At 40.1% G+C, this 22,057-nt stretch overlaps 1 protein-coding gene across 6 annotated transcripts in view; it reads right to left on the bottom strand.

The window, feature by feature from the left end:
- Positions 1 to 463: 463 nt before the first annotated feature.
- LOC121950573 (UPF0606 protein KIAA1549) overlaps positions 464 to 22,057 on the bottom strand; it is a 48,269-nt gene continuing 26,675 nt past the window's right edge. Inside the window, exons 10-24 of one of the 6 annotated variants that reach the window (XM_088080055.1) lie at positions 20,781 to 20,958; positions 19,752 to 19,936; positions 16,130 to 16,288; positions 15,164 to 15,439; positions 13,419 to 13,645; positions 12,338 to 12,474; positions 11,404 to 11,418; positions 10,754 to 10,959; positions 9,789 to 10,018; positions 8,734 to 8,878; positions 8,330 to 8,653; positions 6,679 to 6,731; positions 5,255 to 5,403; positions 4,502 to 4,656; positions 464 to 3,095 (exon numbers count right to left, since the gene is read on the bottom strand). In XM_088080055.1, coding sequence (XP_087936181.1) covers positions 2,856 to 3,095; positions 4,502 to 4,656; positions 5,255 to 5,403; positions 6,679 to 6,731; positions 8,330 to 8,653; positions 8,734 to 8,878; positions 9,789 to 10,018; positions 10,754 to 10,959; positions 11,404 to 11,418; positions 12,338 to 12,474; positions 13,419 to 13,645; positions 15,164 to 15,439; positions 16,130 to 16,288; positions 19,752 to 19,936; positions 20,781 to 20,958 — 2,679 coding nt within the window. In that variant the 3' untranslated portion in view covers positions 464 to 2,855. The remainder of the gene's footprint in view (positions 3,096 to 4,501; positions 4,657 to 5,254; positions 5,404 to 6,678; positions 6,732 to 8,329; positions 8,654 to 8,733; positions 8,879 to 9,788; positions 10,019 to 10,753; positions 10,960 to 11,403; positions 11,419 to 12,337; positions 12,475 to 13,418; positions 13,646 to 15,163; positions 15,440 to 16,129; positions 16,289 to 19,751; positions 19,937 to 20,780; positions 20,959 to 22,057) is intronic. The other 5 variants (XM_088080051.1, XM_088080053.1, XM_088080052.1 and 2 more) reach the window with 5 other exon arrangements.

The following is a 22,057-nucleotide window of genomic DNA, read 5'->3' as shown; positions in this document are numbered from 1 at the left end:
TTACAAATGCACACATACTGGTTTCCACTTATATTGCATGCTATTGCCTATAAAGTATCTCTGCTTTCTTATTTTCTGTTTATCCCTCACAAGAAATGAAATAAATCATATCTGGTGTATATTAGAAACATCACTGATCAACATGGAAGTTTTCGTCCTTCACAAACACTGCTTCCACAGTTATTTGACATAGCACATTCAACTTCATTATTAATGACATTGTCACAGTCTCTCTATTAATAGTGAGGAGCACATGATACAACCTCTTTTCTGAAACTTAGAGAAACATCCATGGGAATTGGTTACATCATCTGCAGCTGTAGGAGCTGTCTTTGTTGTAAATAAAGCAGATTTGGTTTTCTTGTAATGTGCTGACACCCTCTGGTTGTTTGTGGGAAGTACAACACCTGCAAGAGCGCTTTGATACTGAATGAACGACATGATATATGATGATGCGTGTATGATCATTTCAAGGAATTTAATTATAATATGCTGACGCAACTACCAATGCTAATGTAATGGTGATAATGTGTAATAACTCAAAAGCTAACTGAAAAAAAGGTATCACTGACAATCTCCACACATCACAATATACCCAAACCTGCGATTTGAACTTAAAATTCGAGGACACATTGAGTGACAGTTTCTTTTGTATTTCAAGAATTCTGTAACAGCATGCGCAAAAACAAACAAAAGAAATATAATAATTAAACATGCAACATCAACAAAACAAAGTTGGGCCAGCCAACAGATAATTTTCACAAAATACAAGATGTAGAAATAGATGAAAAACAACAACAACAACAGCAATACACCAAAAAACAGTTATTATAAAAACGGAACTGAAGGTAAACACAGGGGTGGGCTGTTGTTACAGTACATAACCAGCAGATGGAGGCATACAGTGTGAGATTGGTAACACAAAACATGAACATAGGAGGTGAAATGGAAAACCAGACCCTGACCCACTCCATAAAATGTTTGATCACTGTTCGCTGTATTAAACTTCACCTTGATGCTCCCTAAAACACCAACAGATCATGTAACGTCTTTTCTAGAGCTCTTGTCGAAATTTAGACTTGCAATCACAACCTTCATTATTATGTGGCTGAACGAATGACAGTAAATCAGGCCGCACAGAGAACCTTTGTCATCCTGTGTACTTAATCTGTTCAGGTGAGTCCAAAAGGCACATCACATTACAAACATAAGAAAGGTGGGAAGTGCTCTCCGATAACATCTGTAATATGTTTCAACTCACAGTTTAGAATCCACCAAATAATACAGGTACACTCTCTGAAACATATTCCCAAGACCTGCTTTTAAAATCCATAATCTTCTCTTTTATTTAATTTAATTAAAATATCACTTCAGGCCCCGAAACATCACAACATATCGGGGGAGGGTAATGTCAAAATAGATAACCTAGATTTCCAACCAGTATGATGACTAAAAGAGACATTTCAGGTGAACAAAATTATATGAGGCAAGGTAAATCCAAAGAGATTTTTAAAAAGCACATAAACATGATTGGTTGAAGTAAACCATAACTGACAACACAAATACAGTACACATTTTTTCCTTCCTGTTAAAGCAAAAAAAGGCAAAGCAAACAGTGAATACTACATGAAACAGAGATGATGTTTCAGTACATAGTAAATACAGGTTAATGTTAAAAAAAAAAGAATACTGGTCTCTGTGACTTTCCATCTTTAACAGTTCTTCAATAACCAAACAAACTCTCTCATCACTGATTTGTCCGCAGAGAATCTCTTTTTGAATGACCTGAGCTGTACCAAGTAGTCTGCATACAGTGCATCAAACTACAACCATATACAATACACCCTAATTGTCAAGTGCATACTGAAAGTCTTCATTTGGGACTTGAAATACGTGTGTCTGTATCTCTAACACCTGCCTCTGAAGTCATGTTTGAAGATGAATGATTTTCAAGGCCATTCTTTCATGTTTGTCTAGCCATCTGTTAGCTACTAAACATAAATAAAAACACTGGACATGAACACAAGTTGTCCACAAAAACTAGTATGTACTTTTAGTCAAAAAATATCAACTCATACTAAGTGTGCTACTGCAGTAAGCATGGAAATACTATGTAGTGTTAAGGAGTTTTATCAGTCTCTATGGATGGCCCTTTGTGCCTACCATCTGTGAACTATGACCTCACTGTAGGCTCGTACAGTAGATTGGGTCAGGTGAACTACATCACAGTGTCAAGGCATAGCATGGCTCATCATGGCAGAAAACATGAAGTAGCACCTGATGGTGATAGAGAGGTTAAGGGCCTGCGTTGGAAAATGACAAATACCTGTATGGTAGTTTAAGTAATGTAAAAAAATGACATGTCTGGTGGGGTGTTTCCAGTTTAGTGAAGGCAGCATGAGAAGGAAACCATGACACAGAATACCGAGTCTGAAGAAATGCAGCAAAATCTCAATCTCACAGTCCAGGATCCACAGGGGCTAGACATAAGCACCCTGATCCCCAGCGAAGTGCAGGACAGACACATGGGCAGGGCGTGTCCCGACATGTCATCTCATTTTCAAGGTCCAGCAATATACTGCTTATACTGTTCTACATTTTATAACACTGTCTCTGATTTGACATACTGCAGTTGATCTGATTCTGAATGGTCTTGGCGCTGTTATTATTCATCCTATCATTCAGTTCTTCAGTTAGAAATCTCTATTAGCCACCTGTTCTCTTCAGTTTAGCAGGACTATCTCTCTGCTGTACACCCTCGGGGACTTCCATGGGAAGTATTGTCAGATTAGGCGAAGCAGGCAGGCAGGGTCAGTGGCATGACTGGTTCGAGCTACAGACTGGAGGCCAGGGCTTCAGCTGTGGTAGCTGGGCACAGCTGCCTGTTTCTGGGAGAGACGCAACAGCTCCTCCCTGATGGCCTTGATCAGGGAGGCAGAGGAGTGTGTAGGAGGAGATGTGTCCAGGGGCGGTGGGGCTGACAGATAGCCCACCCCCGGGGTGTCTAGGTGGACAGGGGGTGCTGAGGGCTCCCTGATACCACTTCTGGGCGTCTGGAAGATAGAGGAGGACGAGTAGTCAGGACAGTCCAGGAACTGAAGGTGGAGAAGAAGAGCGAACAGGAAGAAAGAGGGAGAGGAGGAAGAGAAAAATTAAGAGGAAAATAGAGGAAAAATATCAAGTAGCAGAACTAGAGTGTGAGAAAGAAGAGAGATCTAGATAGATATTCAGAGCAGCAAAGCACTATAAGACAACTAAACAACATATACTGTGTATGTAAGGGATGCAGAATAATATTGGCACGTCATCGGTATCAGCCGATATTGGCCTTAAAATTAAATATCGGAATCAGCCGACATGCTGAGCCATCCCTGTATTTTTATGTATTTATTTTTGTAATTGATAAAGTAAACATACAGTTAACAGTGAAAATATTTGTCTTGTTTGTGGAAACTTACAGTGCACTGACAGGCTGAAATATTAAATCCTAAATACAGTTTCTTTGTTTCATTTACATTCCTTGTCTGAAGTTTTGAGGATGTCTCTGAACCCCCTTGGTCAGAACCTGTAGCTTGTGCCAAGTTGTCTTTTTCTTTTTGCCTTTATTCTGTCAACTGTGTTCTTGGTGCAAAGGTAACATTTAAACTTTGCCACATGAATAATTGCATCAGACTCGAAAAAGGACAAATTTCATTCAGCTGCAAACTTAATGGGTGTTTTTGGGCTGTAATATCATCAGAGCAATATCTTTTGAGAATCGGATCTTGAGATAGCGCAGATAGTGGCTTCAAGTGATGTGCAATTTATTATGCTATCAGTGGCTGCAATCAATTTTTGTGAGAATCTGCCCAAAAAAGAGAGGGTCTTAAGAATAAGGCTGGCATTATTCTATAAATAAAAGACCAAAACAAAAACTGTGTCTCCTTATACTTTCTGCTTTCTGTAGCCTGTCTGTTGCTCTTAGCATCAAACCCATTCTCTCCCACTGATGATGATTTTATCTTTAAAACTACGTCACAAACATATAGTTTAATTTTTATAAAAGGCTCAGAATTTTTCCAAAACTGATGGCCATTGTAGGTTTTAGCAAAGGTTACTCAAACCAGATTAAATAGCTGCATTTGTTTGGGTCTGTTTTCAGTCATGGATTGATACACATTTGTGCTTTAGTGAAAATTTACAGCAGAAGAAAGGTGTGTTTGGCACAGTCTCAAAATGAACTATAACGCCAACCTTTATGGTAATTAAAGAAAATGTCACCCAGTGCATCATTGCTGCCCACTGGTGTTATTAATAGTTTCTGGACAAACATGGACCTCTGTGGTACAATAATAACAAGCTATATCAGGCTTTGGATACACGGACAATATTTGCACTTAGGCTTAGTTTATTGTTGATATTTCGTCTTTTCATGGGATTAAGTGTCACGAAATGTATATTTTACAATTTCATTTCAGGTTTAAATAGACAGAAGGCTAAATCAACTCAGCAATTCACTCACGGCATCTTTTTCAGGCTCTGCCCTGGAGAAATTGTCACCATGGTAGTGGTTCCATCCAATGCCTCCATTCTGCCCTGGAGCAGCCCTCACCCCTGCTGGGTAACCATTCATCCGGCTGGACAATCCCACCTGTGTTAGATGATGGAGCTGGGCTCCTACACACACACACACACACACACACACACACACACACACACACACACACACACACACACACACACACACACACACACACACACACACACACACACACACACACACACACACACACACACACACACACCACATCAGCGCTATGGTACTCTGACACTCGATCCTCTGCAGCCCCGTTAATATGCTTTGATGCAATCACTACAGTCTGAAAAGCACTCTGCGCTGCACTCTACATGGTAAACGCCTGAATCCATCTCTATAAGTGTAAGTCACATGATGGAAGCAGCATCACGCCAGCTTCTTAAATAATTTAAGAGAGAGACAAGGCTCTCCCAGTTTGACAGGTTTTATTGGACGGAGGTGTGTATCTGTTTGAAGGAATAGTGCTGTGGCCCACATTCAGAGGAGATCTAAAATAAACTGAGCCCACGGACAAAAAACATTGTCTTTTTATATCTAAATACTTTGCACTTAAATAAAGGTGTAATATGTGAAAATGAGACAAAGACATTTGCAAACTGTGGGCTTTGTTTACATCTGAATCCAACAGCTTTAGAAGGCATTTGTATGTGTCTGCATGTGTGCAGTTTCCACTCGTACCTGTAGTTCCCCCTACTGGTCGCGGTCTGGCAGATGAGGGCAGCTCATCAGCATAGAGGCCCCTGCTGGAGTACAGGCTGTCTGGCTGGAGCTGCTCACATTGCCCTGCTGTTTCTCCTGGTGGTAGGTAGCTCGAGCCAAGGCCCTGCCTGAAACAGAAACAAATGTATTTTTCATTCACTTAGCAGTGATGTATTGAAAAGTGTGTTGTGAAAAATGTAATGCGGTTTCTCTCAGTTGCAGTCTCTTCAGTGTTGTATAAACACAGCCTTTTAAATAAGTAGCGTCCATGTTCAACTCAACCAAAGCAGTGACAACATTGACATTTGCCAGAGTTGACACTCAGAAGATTTAGATGTAAAAACCAATCATCTCTTTTAGGGTAAAGCCGACTAATGAAACTTAAAAACTTGCTGAAGTGATATTGTACAATCCTGCATACAATTTAGTATGTGAGAGGACTGTTCATATCGTGTATGTCATGTGTGGGGGTTTGCATGCATAACAACAGGGTCGTCAATCTGATCCTACAGTGTCTTCTACTGTATATGGTACAACATTTACCTTAAAATTGATCTGCAGTTTATATAGTCTTAAAGGTTTCACAGTTTACAACTACAATGCATATATGCATATATAGCAGAGATGTTGAGCCCCTTTTCTGCTGGTCGGCTGCTTAGATCATGTGATCAAGGCCTCCTATCTGTTCCCCCGTCATATTTAAATCCAGAGGTGACCAAGCTTTTGCAGTTGTTGCTCTCAAACTCTGGAACAGCCTTCCCTTTGTATTTAGGAGTGCTGAAACTGTGCCGTGCTTTAAGTGGTATGTGAAAACTCCTTTCTGTAAGTTGGCCTTTTTATGAAATGATTCCTGTATGCCACAAGTAACTCTTGCCTATGTACTGTCCTTATGCGTCGGTATGTATGTATTTTCTTATGTGTGTATGTATGTGTACTTGATTTTTATCTAAATATGAAGCACTTTGTAACAATGTGTTTTCAGAAGTGCTGTATAAATAAGTGGCTGAAAGCTGCTACTGATACTTAAGTTCCACTGAGATGAGCTTTTTGACCAAAAAATACATCAGTTATGCTTCCTCTGGCTAGAAAATGAAATGACTTCTTGAAAAAAAAAAAAACTGCTTGAATTTTTGTGTGTATGAGTATCATTTTGGAGCCAGTCCAGAGATGATTGCTTGGACCTGATCCATTGAACCACTAAAATAAAGATGACTCTTGTGCCATTAGTCATGAGGCCGAACTCACTGGATGCACCTCAGGGAAAACATTCCCACTTGTAACGTGGTGGAAATCAGACTGTACCAGTCAATAAGAAATCACTTTGGTGTTAGGAAGAACGTCAGATATGCATGTAATTTATTAATTTATACATGAATACTCAATTTTCATCGACTACTACTTACCTTGGTATCAGGCCTTGAACTGGAGGAGGGGACATGCTCAGCTCAGTGAACCTCTGAGGAAGACAAAGAAAGACAAATAATGCTTAGTAGACAGTGAGTAACAATAATAAGGACAAAGACTGTAAACAGGAAGCTGAACTGCACAACTGTTTGCATTCATGGCTCTTGGGTACAATCAACTCATAAAATATTCAAAAACTTAATATGTCACAGCCTGGATAATGTATCCAGATATAGCTGAAACAAATATTGCAATTAATGCAAAGAAACCTCGTAGTGGATGTTGATATTTCTTATGAATGTAAATCTTTTTGCTATGTACAGTATATTTTGGGCTCACGTCTGTAGTAAACAGTTTGTTGGATATCCTTCTTTTTTTTACAGCTGACCTTTAACAGCATATTAAAGCACCAAAACTGCAAAAGCAGAACCTTCAAAAATTTTTTTATAGCTCCACTGCTCACTGTTAAGTCTCTCTCGATATTTGTAACCTGGGGCAAACACCGGTGTTGGACTATAAGAGACGATGATTTATGTATGTTAACAGCTGTAAAATGCATTTAAGGATGCATTTTAAGGATGCGAGTGAGAAGCTCAATTACCATAATGATAATTAAGCTATAGACAAGACAGGAATGTGTTTAGTTGCAGTACAACAAAATATCATATCATAATAATGAAATACTATACTTTTATTTTTCTATTGAGGTTTTTTTCCCACATTTCTAATGTTAACACCTCAATGCTGATCTAATCTGGCTGATTTAATGGGCAAAAACCGTTACAGCGTAATAAAATGCTATGCCTTCTCCAAACAACTCATAATTTTTTTCTCACATATATTACCCATGGGCACTGAAAACCTTTATTTAACTTCAGCTCAGCTCTACCCTTCAGCATGAATTTCAAAGATGCTATAGATAACTTCTTTTTTGTCTCTTGGCAGTTCCACCAATAACATGAAAGGCTGTGAACACAGTGTGTGGCACATGTACAGTTATGTACTCCATCCCTAATGGGTTAACAAACTGCGGCACTGCATAAAGCAACCTTTGTATGTTGCTACTTTGCACCTCTCTTAAACGGCCTAATTACAATATAAGTACAAAAACAAATACAAACACTGAGCTTATTATTCCAGCAGCCTTCAGTGCAGTTATATGACTGTACCGCCTTTGAATCCAGCCCACAGTGACAGGAGCTAATGCAGATCAGGCATATGCAGGGTATATTCCTGTAGAGTCTTAGTGTGTGAGATAGCTGACTGGGGTTGTGAGGTCGCAGCTTCATGGGGGCGACAGATGGAGGAATACTTAACTGATTAGTTTGCTAAGAGGACACGATTAAACTTGAAGCTATAGGCTTCATGCTGCGAATGAGCGGAAAAAAAACTTGAGAAAGGGAGAAGATAGTGAACAGAAAGGATTTTATACGTGTTGTTTTACTGTTTTGCTACTCTGCAGTTGAAGGTTTGAACAAGGAGCCTATTTCTCTCATGAATCTGTCCCCAGATTAGTGACAGAATACAACTTAAATAAGGCAAAAGCATGGATGCCATTTGTTGCTTACCAATCATTTTGTTCAGTGCAACATGAAAGCAGTATGATTTGATGCTCACTGGTTAATGCTTGATCAAAAGTATCAGACTTACACCAGGGAAAGGGCCAAGAGCTTGGTAAGAGGGACCCCAAGGTCTGGGGCCACGGCCTGGAGGGCTGGAGGCAGGGGGGTTGGTGTTGACCCCAGGGAGAGTGATCCCTGCTGTGCTGCCCTGAGAGGTGGGCGACACCAGGGCGAAGGCGTCGTCCAGCAGGGAGTGCATCTGCTGTCGCGCTTCTTCAATGGAGGGCTGTGGAGGCATGTAGGGGGGTGGGGGAGGGGCGTGGCCTGGAGGAGAGGAAGCGGGACCTAGGAAGACGTCCTCAGTGGGGGAGGGGCTTCTGTGAGGGGATCCTGAGCCTTGATCAGGGTCCGACTGGAACAAACATATTTATGAACAGTAAGGGACGTAGCAGTTAACATGTGCAGATGTCATGATTCTCCTGTAATACTCACTACATAGGCCACATTGTTGACTCCAGGACACTTTCTATAAGCAGCATCACTGTCTTCAGTGATGAGGTGGTCTTTGTCTGCCTCCATCATGCCTCCATTCAGCTGCTCCTTCATCCTCTGTTTCGGGGAACGCCTTCCTCGACCACTGAGAAACAAATGAAGAAATGTTCATTTATCTATTCATGAGTAATTTGTTTTTTATTTAAAGAAAATTTCACCAATATAACGAGGGTCCTCACATAAAATTAGGCCGTCTCTGCAGCAGAAAGATGCAATACCTTTGAAATTGGTGCAACATGACCAGAGAAAAACAGAGAAAAAGGACGAGATCGCCCAAGAGGTAGCAAACCTGCAACTACCAAAATGTTTCACGCCTTACAAGCTGCTCCTGCTGGTGGGTGACATAATGTGGACTAGTCCAAGTGAAACAATGGCGGCCTTTAATCTTGAATTACCATTAAACGGTAAGCTAAAACATGTGTCTGAAAACATTTGGGCGAGAAATACACAACGCAGGTAATATTTGACCTCTGTTAATTTGCTCTGTGCAGGAACCAACATGACGTCCACTTTCTGTTCATAAACCCACACTATTACATCTTAACAGGGCATTTCAACATGTTTCTGGAAATATTTTAGGAGATAAATAGGCAGTGCAGTAACTTAATCTCAATTCATATTCAATCAGTACTGCCCAGTTTTACCATTTGATTGGATTTCAATACGAGTTTGAGGGAAAGAGAGAGGGGTGGGTAACTGTCTTTATCAGCTGTATACTCTTTTTCGACAAACTACAGCCTGTATTTTAAACAAAAGCCTGAGAGCCGGCAAAACTCCTCCAAATGACAGGGTGGGGGGAGAAGGGATATCTAGGCACTAGATGGAGGAAAGTCTACCTCAGTTCATCTACACAAAGCTTTGATACAAAGCTGGTTGTAAATCTGCAAAATATCCCTTTAAAGACAGGCCAGATGTAAAATGTATCCAGCCCTTCACACCCAAAAACACAGATCAGCTTGTCAACCACAAAACCAAACAAGTGCAATGCCCCAAACCTCTTTTTGGATTCCATGAAGATGGAGGGCATCTGGGCATCCGGGTCCAGAATCTTATCAATTTGTATCTGTGCTTTCTGATAGATGCGATCCTGGTCCTTCGGATCTCCGAGGCCACTTGTCATGTCGTCCATGGCAGGGAAGTCATAGTGGCCCTTCCTCTTGGCACGCAGACGTATTTTGTTACGATGGTGTTCGATCTCAGACTTGTGTCTCAGTGCTACCTGGATCTGAGGAGATAATTATCTCATGAGACATCATCTTTAAAATATGCACAGATCAAACTAACAATAAGTTAAGACTTCAACAACCAGGATGACAAATTTATCCATATACATGACACACTGTTAGAGACTTATTGTAAAAGCTACAGCAGCATCAGAGAATAAATAACATCATGTCTATTTTAACCAGTAAATTAGTTATTTAGAGATTTTAAAGGACTTGCAACGCTGTCATCTGCTCCTATCAGGTCTTCTTTATTCCTTTGATAAAAGTACTTGAAGTCCTGGATGCCTCTGTACCTGAGCCAATAGGCCTTCAAAGATTGTAATTTTCTTATGTAATAAAGGAAAAAATTGAACATGAGATGATAACAGTGTTGTGTAGTCCATTGGGAGCATACACTGTGTTTGTGGTTTCTGTGTGCATTCTCACTCTGCTAATGCATATAAATACATATTATATAAATACAAGACAATTTTTCTATAGTTTTCCAGTGTGGCAGCATTAGTTCGATACATTTTGTAGAAAAAAAGTATCTTTTGTGTCCTCATGCTTCACCAGTTTCAATAAAAAAGTCATGACTCAAAAACATTCCTAAACCGTTCCTCTACATCTCTTCATCCTCTTCATCTACCAGCAGATTATCTTTTACATTTTAGAAAAAAATGTTTATACGTTTGGATTACTTTATTTGTTAAAAAAAAAGATCAATTTTTGCCAAAACAGTCAGAACAGCAAACCTCTTTGTTGATTTGGTTGGTGTCAGACAGTTTGCCGTTGATGGGTGGGCTATGCAGCGGTGGGACAGGCATGGGCTGCATGGCGATGAGCTGGATTTTGTTGGGGAGTCTCTTGCTTGCCTCTGTGGCACGAGACATGCGGTCAACGTGTTCAAAGATGGAGGCCGAGGATAGCTGCTCGTTTGTACCGTTCATAGGAGGAGGACCTGAGAAAGGAAGCAAGAAAGTAAAAAAAGAGTCATAACTAGTGTAGTCAGCATAGTGTAGTCACTGCGAGTCTAATGCTGACGTGGTGATCGAGCGTAGATAACTACTGCGTAAGAATCAGTATGAAACATTTACCTTTTATTTACTGACACGACTATCTTTGTAATACAGCCTTTAACAAAAGTGTGAAGTAAATGTTTCCGTTGGTGACATGGAATGAACACTGATCTCTATTTCCAAAAGACTTCATTTCAAACAAAATGTCTCTGCCTTTGTTTGTGAAGTTGATTGTCTCTGCGACTGACGGCTCAGCAGACAGTGATGGATGGTGAGAGCAAACCGAACAAAACTACAACAGAAACAAATAGACAACACAGACACAGCTGCTGGAGGTCAAGCCTGAGGTCTACAGAGACACACATGGGAAGAGGACAAACTCTTACCAATTCTATTCTTGCCTGCAAACCGCAACAGAAAAGGGAAAAAAAGAGTTTTATTGAAGTGAAGGAGATTAAAAAAAACAACAACAACAACTTAAATAGAAGTGGTTATTATAAATTGTCAATAGAAATTTTAAAAAAGCTTCATGAATTAAGGTCTGGCTACTATGAGTGATTTTCAAACTAAAAATAAAAAAATAAATAAAATAAAGGGGAGAAACAGAGAGAAAAGGGCAAATGAGTCATCAAGGACGAATTTCCGCCACTGATAAAAGCTTTTCCTGAAGTCCATTAATCAGAAAGAAGAAAGAAAGGAGCTGCTTCTGATGAGCAGAAAACACACTGATCAAAACACAGGCTCAAAGAGCAGAAAAAAGACAGCACATTACATAATACTTAAAGTGTCTTATATACAACCTACTTATAAACACTGTGTCAGAGCATATACAGTTCCAGGCGGAGGTTTATCAATAACAAAACAGAGACCATTCCTCTGTGGGTGAGTCAGTCTGCAGTCTGTGTGCCTGACTGCCTCTGGCTCCAGCACGTAGTCGCTGACTGGCATTGCAGGCTTGAATCTATCAACAAGCTGTCAGATAGAGTAACTTCAGCTATTTTTTCCCTTCTGCCTCCTCTCTCTGGACTTCTGTCAACCACTGAATACAGTTCCCACCAGGTGTTTCTTTTGCTGTCACTGTTCCCCTCCGTAATTTTGATGTTATAGCTTGGTTTGACGCTGCACTTTTCCTCAGTCTTCTTCTGAGCTCTCCTCTTCCAGCCCTTCACAGCCTCCCCTGCCCTCAGTCTGACCCTCTTGTCAATCAAATCATGCCAGCTCGAGTTGCTCTGTTCTTGTCTCTTTATGTCTGCCCCTTCAGTTTCCACCTCCCCCCTCTGTGTTTAGACGAGTGGTGTGAGTGTTGCCTAGGCTACTTGCCATTTAAAACATTGATGGGGACCTTACGGGTCTGCTTGCTGTCGCTGGGTGTGGCGTGGGCTCTCAGGTTTTCCTCGGTTGATTCCCGCTCACTGGAATGGTCACTTACCACAGAATCACCGTCAGACGGCGAGATCCTACCCAGAAAACACACACACATACATACATACACACACACACACACACACACACACACACACACACACACACGTACATGAATAATAGAAGTGAAGGAACACACTAACACACTGAAATGCCATGCATAATCGAAAATGGTGCTTTTCCAGAGAGATAAAAGCTGAGGAGACTTCTAAGAAACGCTGATTTGAAGCTAGTAGTGCCACACGCTAGAAAGTATTTCCACTGACAGAATTGTTAATTTTGTCCTGGCTGGCTATCAAGTGCAAAGAAACAATCCCCAAATCCACATAAAAAAATGCTGGTGTAATGGATTCTATTAAAGACAGAAGTTACTAAATGCATAATGTGCTGTTGTATTCATGTCACACAGTGATGGATAAATATGTTAAACATCATTTAAGTTGTCACAATGAAAATTATTGATGAAAAACCGAAAATTCCTAGTAAATAAAGCATGTTTAAATAAAATGAAACTGTTTATAAATAGGTATAAATAAAATCTGCAAAGAATGTAACAGAAAGATATTTACATTAACTTTGTTTACTGACATTCTGCAACAGAAAATGAAAATCCCTTAATGTCTAGTGCATCAATAATTGATTAGACGATCTGTCAAAACCTTTTTGTCTCGTTGACCGACTGTTCCAACTGAGGTGGGTGGAAAATCAGAGTGGTGGGGTAAAAAAACAAGCTCTGTTGAATGTGAAAATAAATATCTTTATCAGGGTAAAGGATTCAAACCAACACACATTTTTGTGATTAAAAATTCGAAATTTAGTGACCAGAACTCGTTTTGGGACTTTTTTGTTATGAAACCTCTACAGACATAACCCTAATTTAATTGAATGTTCTCATTTCCACATATTTATTTTGTCTCACCATCAACATTTTTTTTAGTCTTAGTCACTCCTCCCACTCTGTACTACCAGCAGCACTGACCTTCCTCGCCTTCTGCCACTGCGGGATGCTTTGGTTGAGGTTTTGGATATGGGTGTGGGGATCTCCCCATTCTCAGATGGAGTGAGGCCATCTTTAAGGGACAAGGGGAGGGGCCCAGGGCCGGGCCCTGGCGGGCCAGGCTCCTGGATCACCATGACATCATCCTTACTCTGCTGGCCAAGATGCAATTTGGCAAAGTCAAAGCCTTTCACACTGGGAGCCTGCAACTGAGGACAGGGGCAGAGGAGATGGAGAGAAATAACCAGTTTTAGGACACAAGGAAATAAACGTTAGGAAGCCATATGGCAGAAGTTACATGTATTGGTTGTGTAAAATGAAATGAAAACAAGACAGTGTTGCATCCTGACATCCTGACATCCTGGCGAAAACTGAGATTTTGGGCATCTTTGCCTAAATAACAAGTCTTCTTCATCCAGTGGAATAAAAACTTCCAAAATATATATTTAGGTGTTTACTTTAGTTTAGATTTTGGTTTTGAAAATGCAAAAACAACATATTTCATTAGATAATGCCTCATTTGCATATTTCAACATGAAAATTTCCAAAAACTAATACAAGAAAAAACTGTCTTAAAGTTAGTTAGCAACTAGGGAAGTTTCATAGGGATATCTATTAGTTAAACATTTTTACCCTTTTCACTTGAGGTGTTTACTCTAAGTGTGTAATTTAACTGCCCATAGGTCAAGACATCCTGTGTATTAATACAATATTATTCTTTTGACTGATTAAATTGTCACCCAGCCCTCCTTCAGTGGCAAATGTGCCGCAAATTCAAGATCAGATAGACATGTTTTGCAGTACATAATTAGGCTGAATGACTGATGAATGGATGTCCAGGAGGGAGACTCAGACAGACAGACATTAATGAGTAAAGAGAACAAGTATGAGAAAGAGGGACAGGGAGAGATGAGGGGGAAACACTGAGCTACCTCCTTTCCTTTGAGGAGGTGGGGGATGGAGGCTGAAGATGGAAGCAGTGCGACTATTTGAGTGTAAAGCCCTGGAGATTTTCCGACAGCAAAAGAGTAAACACAGGATGTCAGATCTCAGTATGTGTGCTTGCAGTTTGTGATACTCTGGTCCTGCGATGTGTATAGAAGAGAGGAGAAGTGTGACGTGCCATGTTCCTGTTAATTCTCTGAATTATATGTACACTCGCTGAGTTTATTGATGCTAAATGTCTGGCTTAGGAGAGGCTTGTTGGTATAAACCTGCTAATCTAGTGCAATGCTTGCCAGTATGAAACTGCTAATCCTGAGAGAGAGAGAGAGCGCGCGCGAGAGAGAGTGTGTATGTTTGTGCTCTCAGCGGCATATAAACAAGGCCGGTCTTTGAAAGGGAAAGGATTCAAATAGCTGCAGCTCATAGTAAAAGCTGTATCGTTATAATTAGCACTGAGGCTGAATGAGAGAAAAGACAGCCAGTGATATCTCCCACATACTCACTAATTACTACTCAGCCTGGTCTAATGGTTAATTAGGGAATCACTCACAACAAACGGTTGATACGTACGTCTATTAATCTACTACTTCACAACACAGTAATATTTTATATTCCTCAGAATCTACAGACTATAGAGACATCAATAGGGAATCCACTTTGAAATCCAGCATGATCAATAATACTGGATTTTCCGTGTCTGGACCTCACAGCCAGGAAAAGCAGGATCCTAATGTCTATTAACGCAAACAAACACTAGTATCTATGGCTACTGTACAATATACCTCCTCTTTGGCTCTCCTCCCTTTAGTTAACACTTTCATTTTGTCTTCTTTCTTCGTCTCCGCTGCTTTCTTTGTTGTTGCTTTGCTCTCTATTCGTCTTTGCTCTTCAGGTTTAACTCCTTTCTTTTTAAATTTATCCTTTTCTTCATCTTTGTCTTCCTCCTCCTCCTCTTCTTCTTCCTCCTCTTCCTCTTCTTCCTCTTCCTCCTCCTCCTCCTCTTCTTCTTCCTCCTCACTGCTCATAGTTTGTTTGCTTTTAGGAAGAGCTACTGGTATCTAAGCAGAAGCAATAAATATTTGTAGTGATGATGCTTTTGTTTCTGTATCCCAAAATTCAAAAGCTGAACTATAAACTATTGACCACTGTGCAAGATCACTACTGCTCAGAGAGGAAACACACACATAAACTAGCTGTGTTTTCCAATACCCATTTAACCATACAACACAGTATGGCAAAAAAAGATTTAGTATGTCCCAACACATAGTGTGTCAAATGCAGTATTCGAAAAAAAACAGGATGTTCAACTACATGTGATTGGGTTTTGCAGTATGTAAGCCAGCACGTTTTTCTGTCTATCATTACCCACAATCCTCTGCGCAGCGGCAGATGCATCACATCTAAACAACAGGAAGTCAGCTGTTTGACAGCTGACAGACGCCACAATGATGGATGACTGCATGTTCAAATAGGAATATTAATTGTTTAAGTGTCTTCATCTTTGGTGAGCTCGGCAAATGGAGATGTGTTTTATCTTTATGGTAACGGATATATGAGAAAAAGGGGCCAAAGTTCAGGGCCTAGTGCTATGAAGAAGTAGTATATGTTGACTGTGTGCATACTGCATATAACAGCACATACTTTGCAAGGGCAGCCGCAGAACCGACAAAAAGTTAAAAGTTTGCGTTTCAGAACACGCTCTAGGTCTCCTTTACATCTTCTAGAAACCACCAGACAACACGCTGTACCTTTCCTCTTTTAACCTCCTCCTCCTCCTCTTCTTCATACTCCTCTTCTTCTTCCTCATACTCCCCCTCTTCCTCCTCCTCACTAAACTGCATGTCCTTTTTAGTTGGAGGGAGTGTCTGCTGAAGACAGGCCCTTGATTCTCTGAATGAGGTAGTAGACTGGGAGAAGGGAGGTGGTGTTAAGTGACAGTTGATTGAGCTAAGCAGAGAAGACAGGCTAAGTGGTAGTTACTTCTACATATTAGATTCACTGCATTAAACCAATGTGGAGGGTTTAGCTCATGGCTCAGCTCAACCTAAAAAATAAATGCAAGTGGAGGTAAATAAAAACCAAACACAGACAGAATAATCAACCAGTGAGTCAGAAAGCGAAAAAAAAAAAGAAGCCAAACAGAACGCTTGTTACTCAGCATTAAAAAAAAAATCTATTCTAATAGACTGGAGTGGTATTAATGATAAAAGAGTCACTGACTTAACTGTAAAGAGGCAGCTGAGAAAGCGAACTGCAGGTGTTTGCTTCTCACACATAGATCCAGTTATTGTCATACCACAGGGAGTACGAGGCTTTAAGGTAGTGCTGTCTCTCAGCATTGCAAAGTAAAGATGTCACATACCTGGATATTAGTCCTACATGTCTCCCTCATATAAATATGAATGATCAAAAAATATTAGCCAGTTTTAAATAGTGTCACACATTATGAACTTGGACCAAACGTTTGTGCCCTTTCCTTACACAAACAAAAACAAATAAAGCATGACACCTTGAGTTTATAAATCTTGCTTTTAGTATCGGTGTCACTATCAAGTACCAGACTTAGGGCTGTCAAATGATTAATATTTTCAATCCCAATTGATCACAGAATTCCTTTAGTTAATCCTGATTAATTGTAGTTTTGATCATGTTTTCAATTCCATTATTTTGCCATTTCAAAATCCATAATGACAAAGGTAAAGCAATTCTTACCAGACTGTCTTGATTAGAAATCAAATGACAGTAAAAAACTGCCTTGGACTAGCATAAATTGGGCATGTTTGTTAGGCAGAGACTCAGAGGCACAAACAGAATCCATGTTCAATCAGATTTCTTGAGGTCAGAGGTCAGGGGACCCCTGTAAATGGCCATGCCATTTTTTCCATTGGCAAAATTGTGAGTGGTATTCAAAAACTGTGGAGCGTTATTCTGCCCCCTCACTGAGAATTTAGGAATAGTATCACTACATTCCTCAGCTATTCTAGTTTCATATGATACCAGTGTCATCACTTTAGCTTTAAAACTCAGTCTGGTACAGCCACTGAAGTGCGATAATGTTGGCCAGTGATTGACGCAATTTAAAAAAACGCTTTAATTACAGACTTTAATCGCTTTTGATTAAGGTGTTAACGCTGACAGCTCTAATCAAAATAAATCCTCATTACTATACAGTATACAGTCTATCAAATGCAAAGTAAAGGTTTCCAAGTGGTATTATTGATAGTGCTGTTGTTGCAAACAAGACAACCACATAGCTTTCTGTTTTTCTCCAATCCTTGGAACGACCACTGTTCCCATAGTTACTTTGGTTCTTCCACCATTCACCATTTCCACCACTGAGGATATTAACTGCAGAAAACTTACTCTGATTCTCTTTGGTAACTGAAGAAAGTTATTGACAGCTACCGCAGACCACAAAAGTGCAATCCTATTCCCGTATCGGTAGCACAGAGTCAGTCTCTCCCCCACCAGAGGACAAAACAATTCATTGCTCTCCACTGACTTTGTACTGCATGTTGGTACCTCCCTACCTTTTACGTCTGCTAGCAAATAACACAAAAACAACTGAAAGCTGGTGGTGGAATGCACTACCAACACAGTGAAGAATTCATACTCAATAATTCAATATTTTTTTACAAGCCAAACCAAAAAACTGAACTTGTAAGCATTAAGATGTGAGGCATCAGCAGAAAGAACACTATGGGATCCTGACACTCAGTATCCCTACGTCCAGTCAGCATTTTCCTAAATTGACCACATAAACTGTCAATGTTGACTCAGACTAAGCTATATAACCTGGTTTTGATCTTTGATAGCTTAAATGACCATATTACCTGGTGACTCGATAAAATTGTTGTAAATATCAAAGTATGTCTCCAAGATAAGCAAGGTAATACTACACTTCATATTTTAATTTTAAAAGCTTAACAAGGGACAAGAGTTGCAATTTAGCCTTGGCTAAAAACTCTGCATTGAACCGACTTGGTATGTAATATATGAAGCAATGTTTTATGCATTTGTCCTTGTCAAATAAAAAGAAAAGTAATGAGAAGGGACACTGAGACAAACTGATGATACTCAGTTTGTCAATGTAACTTTTCCTCTCGGGTAGACGTAAGGGTGCAAAAGTAATCCTTGGACATGCTGAAATCTAATGTTTTTAGATAGCTACAGGCACTTTGTTAGTGCTTCAGCCCCTGGTTGTATATTGTGGCACCAATAGTTTCCCTCCTAGTGGGGCTTGGTTTCAGAGTCTTTGTCTTTATGGCTGACACACTTCCTGTGTGCTAGAAATCTAGCCCTCAGAGATCGTACCCGATGGCAGACAGAACTATGTAGTAAAAGTGAGAATTATGGGGATCCAATCTAAAAGCCTACGGTGTCATTATTCAATATCCATTACATTATGCAATTGGTATTTACTTCAAGATAAGTTAAAGCAAAAAAACTTGCCTATGTGTTTGATTCTCCACTAAACTTGACCCTGTTTATCTCAGAGTGAACTGCTGTGTTTTTATCAAAGACTATACAGCCAGTGATTTCATTATTCTATAAGAACAGTTTGTTCATCTGGATGCTCTGTACGAGAGACGCTGAAGAACAGAGGAAATATGTCTAGTGTAAATTAACTTCAGGGCAAAAGGGACTTTTAAGTGCAAGAGAGGCAATGCACAGACAGGAAACAATGTCTAAGCAGCCAAACAACATCATTTCTTTTTCAAGCGAAGGCAGAAAGGAGGGCGAATTTTTTCAGCTGTCACTAACTGAGAATGAAATGGGACAAAGGGGAACTGAAGGACAGGCCTGTCAGTGCTTTCAGTAAAAGAGTATGTAAGAAGACTTTTTAAAAAAGCTGAAATAAAATAACAGAGCAGCAAAGGCCCATTACATGCACATTCTAATCCAGCTCGTGTCTTCTAATAAGTCTCTCCACTCATTAAAGTTTTACTAATCCCATCTAAAAGAAGAAATGATGAGGTCCGGACTCTATGCAGTCCTGCAGCACATTCATGGCAATGACAGATACACCTCATTAATTAGCAGTCCATTTGAATTCGTGAGTGGTTTCGTCTTTCTCGCTTTCCACACCAGGAAAAAACCTTTCAATGCAGAATACAGTAATGTTTATACAACTGGTTCATCCATTAATATAACTCAGCCTAATGTAACCCCTTAAATACATACATTAGCTGTTAAAGTAGAACTGTGAGGTGAAAATCACTGTCCATCGACTTGAAACATGACTGCAATGCCAATTATTTCAAACATATCATTAAAAGAAAGAGCTGTAGATCTGAAATGACTCTGAAACACTGACTCAGTGAAGTCTGATGTGAAGTCAGACAGTGTGCGACACTGATGGGACTCTACCTTCTGTCTTTGCTGGATGGAGGTCATGGCGTCTGGCTGGAACTCCAGCTTGTCTGTCCGACAGAGTTTCCAGTACAGGATGGAAATGATGACGATAACCACGACGAGGGGAATTACGACTCCGATGACGATCCACGTGTTGGTGTTCTCTGCGTCAGAGGGTGAAGACGCCACCTTCTCAACAGCTATAGTCAAAGAGATGGAGACAGAGAGAGGTATTAGTTTGAAGTTTGAACTTAAGACACAAAATATGCACCAAATATTTCAAGCACTTCCCTTTGTTCCCTTTAAGCAAGTACACAAAAACCTTGAGAACGCAAAGCTAAACATGCTGTATCGTTGCTGGCTCCTGTCTCACTGCTGTATTCTTTAATGTAGACCTTCATTAGTTTTAATTAACACTTATTTCATCCCCTGGGAAAGTACCGTAAGAGAACACAGTCAGCACAGACAGAGAACTCCCTTGAGGGGCTCTCATTAGGCCTTCATCTCTTGTTTAGATTCTTAATGAGGAAGACAGGCTTTTGGTACAGCATGTACAAGGGGAGGTAATTAGCTCAAATGCTACTATAAACATACAAAGGAACACACCGAGCCAGCTTGTATTCCTTTTTATTTCTTATTAGGAGCTTGTGAACAATTGTGTCCTTTCTCCTTCTTTCTGGAATCCTCTGTTCCAACATCTATTAAGCTCTGCCCAGTTGAGTACAACTAGTCCTTGAGAAGTTTCTTTCCACTGTGCAATCCACATAATAAAGCTAAACAGTCCATGTAGTAAACGGTATTTCAAGTCACATACAGCAAAACAACAACTGCTCTGTTTTTTGTCTATATCCACAGGCAAAAAACACTATTTCAACTTCATACTAGCACCTGGGAAAACAGCAGTGACTCAGTGTCTTGCTCTAGGACACTTTGGCAACAGGGATGCTCACAGATGTGGGAGCTTTAATTTAGTTTCTCCACGTCAAACACCCTTACATCACTCTAATGCCCTTGAACGTCAGTTACTGCGCAAGAGGTACTCACGTTGTGCCAAAACGCCTTGGACACGGTATCCCAACACAATGGCAGCCCTTTGAACGTCCAGGCTGTTGAGAAGGTTGGCTGTTTGAACTGCAGGCATCCTCTGACCATTGAGACCCTCCACAAAATAAACTATCTCCAAGGGATGGTCCTCACCCACCAGCCTGCTCGTACTCACAACCTAGGAGGGGATAAAAAAAAAAAGAAAGGTACAGTGGGACATTTGTCCAACCATCGTTGGCCACATAGCCACAGCAAAAAAGGGAAAAGTCAGGGAGAGAGCCGCCACATTCAGGAGTGGTGAAATGTTGAATACTTTGGCACTGAAAGATAAAACAGTTGTTTTTGTCTCATTTGTATGTGATTTTTTTCACCTAATCTAATCTAGTGTTGAATGAAGTAATAGAAAAAAGGCATTAAAAAACAACGTTATTGTAATTGTAATCAATTTAAGAGCACTGTTATTGGTACTGGTATCATATTGTTTGAAATGATACCCAGCCCAATCATCGGAGCAGCTTTAATCCATTTCTAAATACTGTAATTCAAGTCCTAAGCTGTTTGTATTGAGCTACTGGAGTATGAATGATTGATAAAGGTAAGAAAGAAACAGAGAGAGGAGACTTGGATCAGGCAGTTGGTGAGGTCATAGGAGATTTTGACTGCATCCTAGAATTCAAGAAAACTCTTCAGTTTGTTTGGCCATGTGTTCAGGGCATAAGTCTATTGGATTAAAGTGTAAAAAAATTCTTGCTATACAGGAAACTGTCTTGTGGAAAGAATCCTATATACGTTTGATGTTATATAGTTACATGAAGCATTTTCAGTGCTGTTGACCACTACAAGATAGCTTCTGCTGCTGCTGTCCACCACTCTTTTAAACATCTGGCAAACATCATGGCCTCTTATGACTTTTTCCAAACATTTACATGTCCAGATGTAGAAAAAGACAGAGGGACACTCAATAAACCCGATTAATTATTAGCACTGCTCAGGGACCGAGACTTGGAATCCTCAGTTTGGTGGATTTAGCAGTTATCTTATTAAAGGTTTTTATAGGTCTGTTGACAAATTTTACAATGAGACCACTGTTTCTCCATTCTGTGTTCGTTTTCATTTGTTTCTGGTTGAAGAACACATACACAACCAAACGCAGACTAGTGTGAGCTTCAATTCAAATCCATTTAAATGAACATTAGGCGTACAACATGTTTTAATTTCGATGTTCCTATGTGTTGTCATAATCTGGAAATCTTTTTCCCTCTGCAACATCTGTGGCT

This window comes from Plectropomus leopardus, chromosome 7, assembly GCF_026936395.1.
Source record: "Plectropomus leopardus strain MGB_pleo_1.0 chromosome 7, ASM2693639v1, whole genome shotgun sequence".
NCBI lineage: Eukaryota > Metazoa > Chordata > Actinopteri > Perciformes > Serranidae > Plectropomus > Plectropomus leopardus.
The sequence above is the reverse complement of the archived record's forward strand: the minus strand, read 5'-3'. Positions and strand labels throughout refer to the sequence as shown.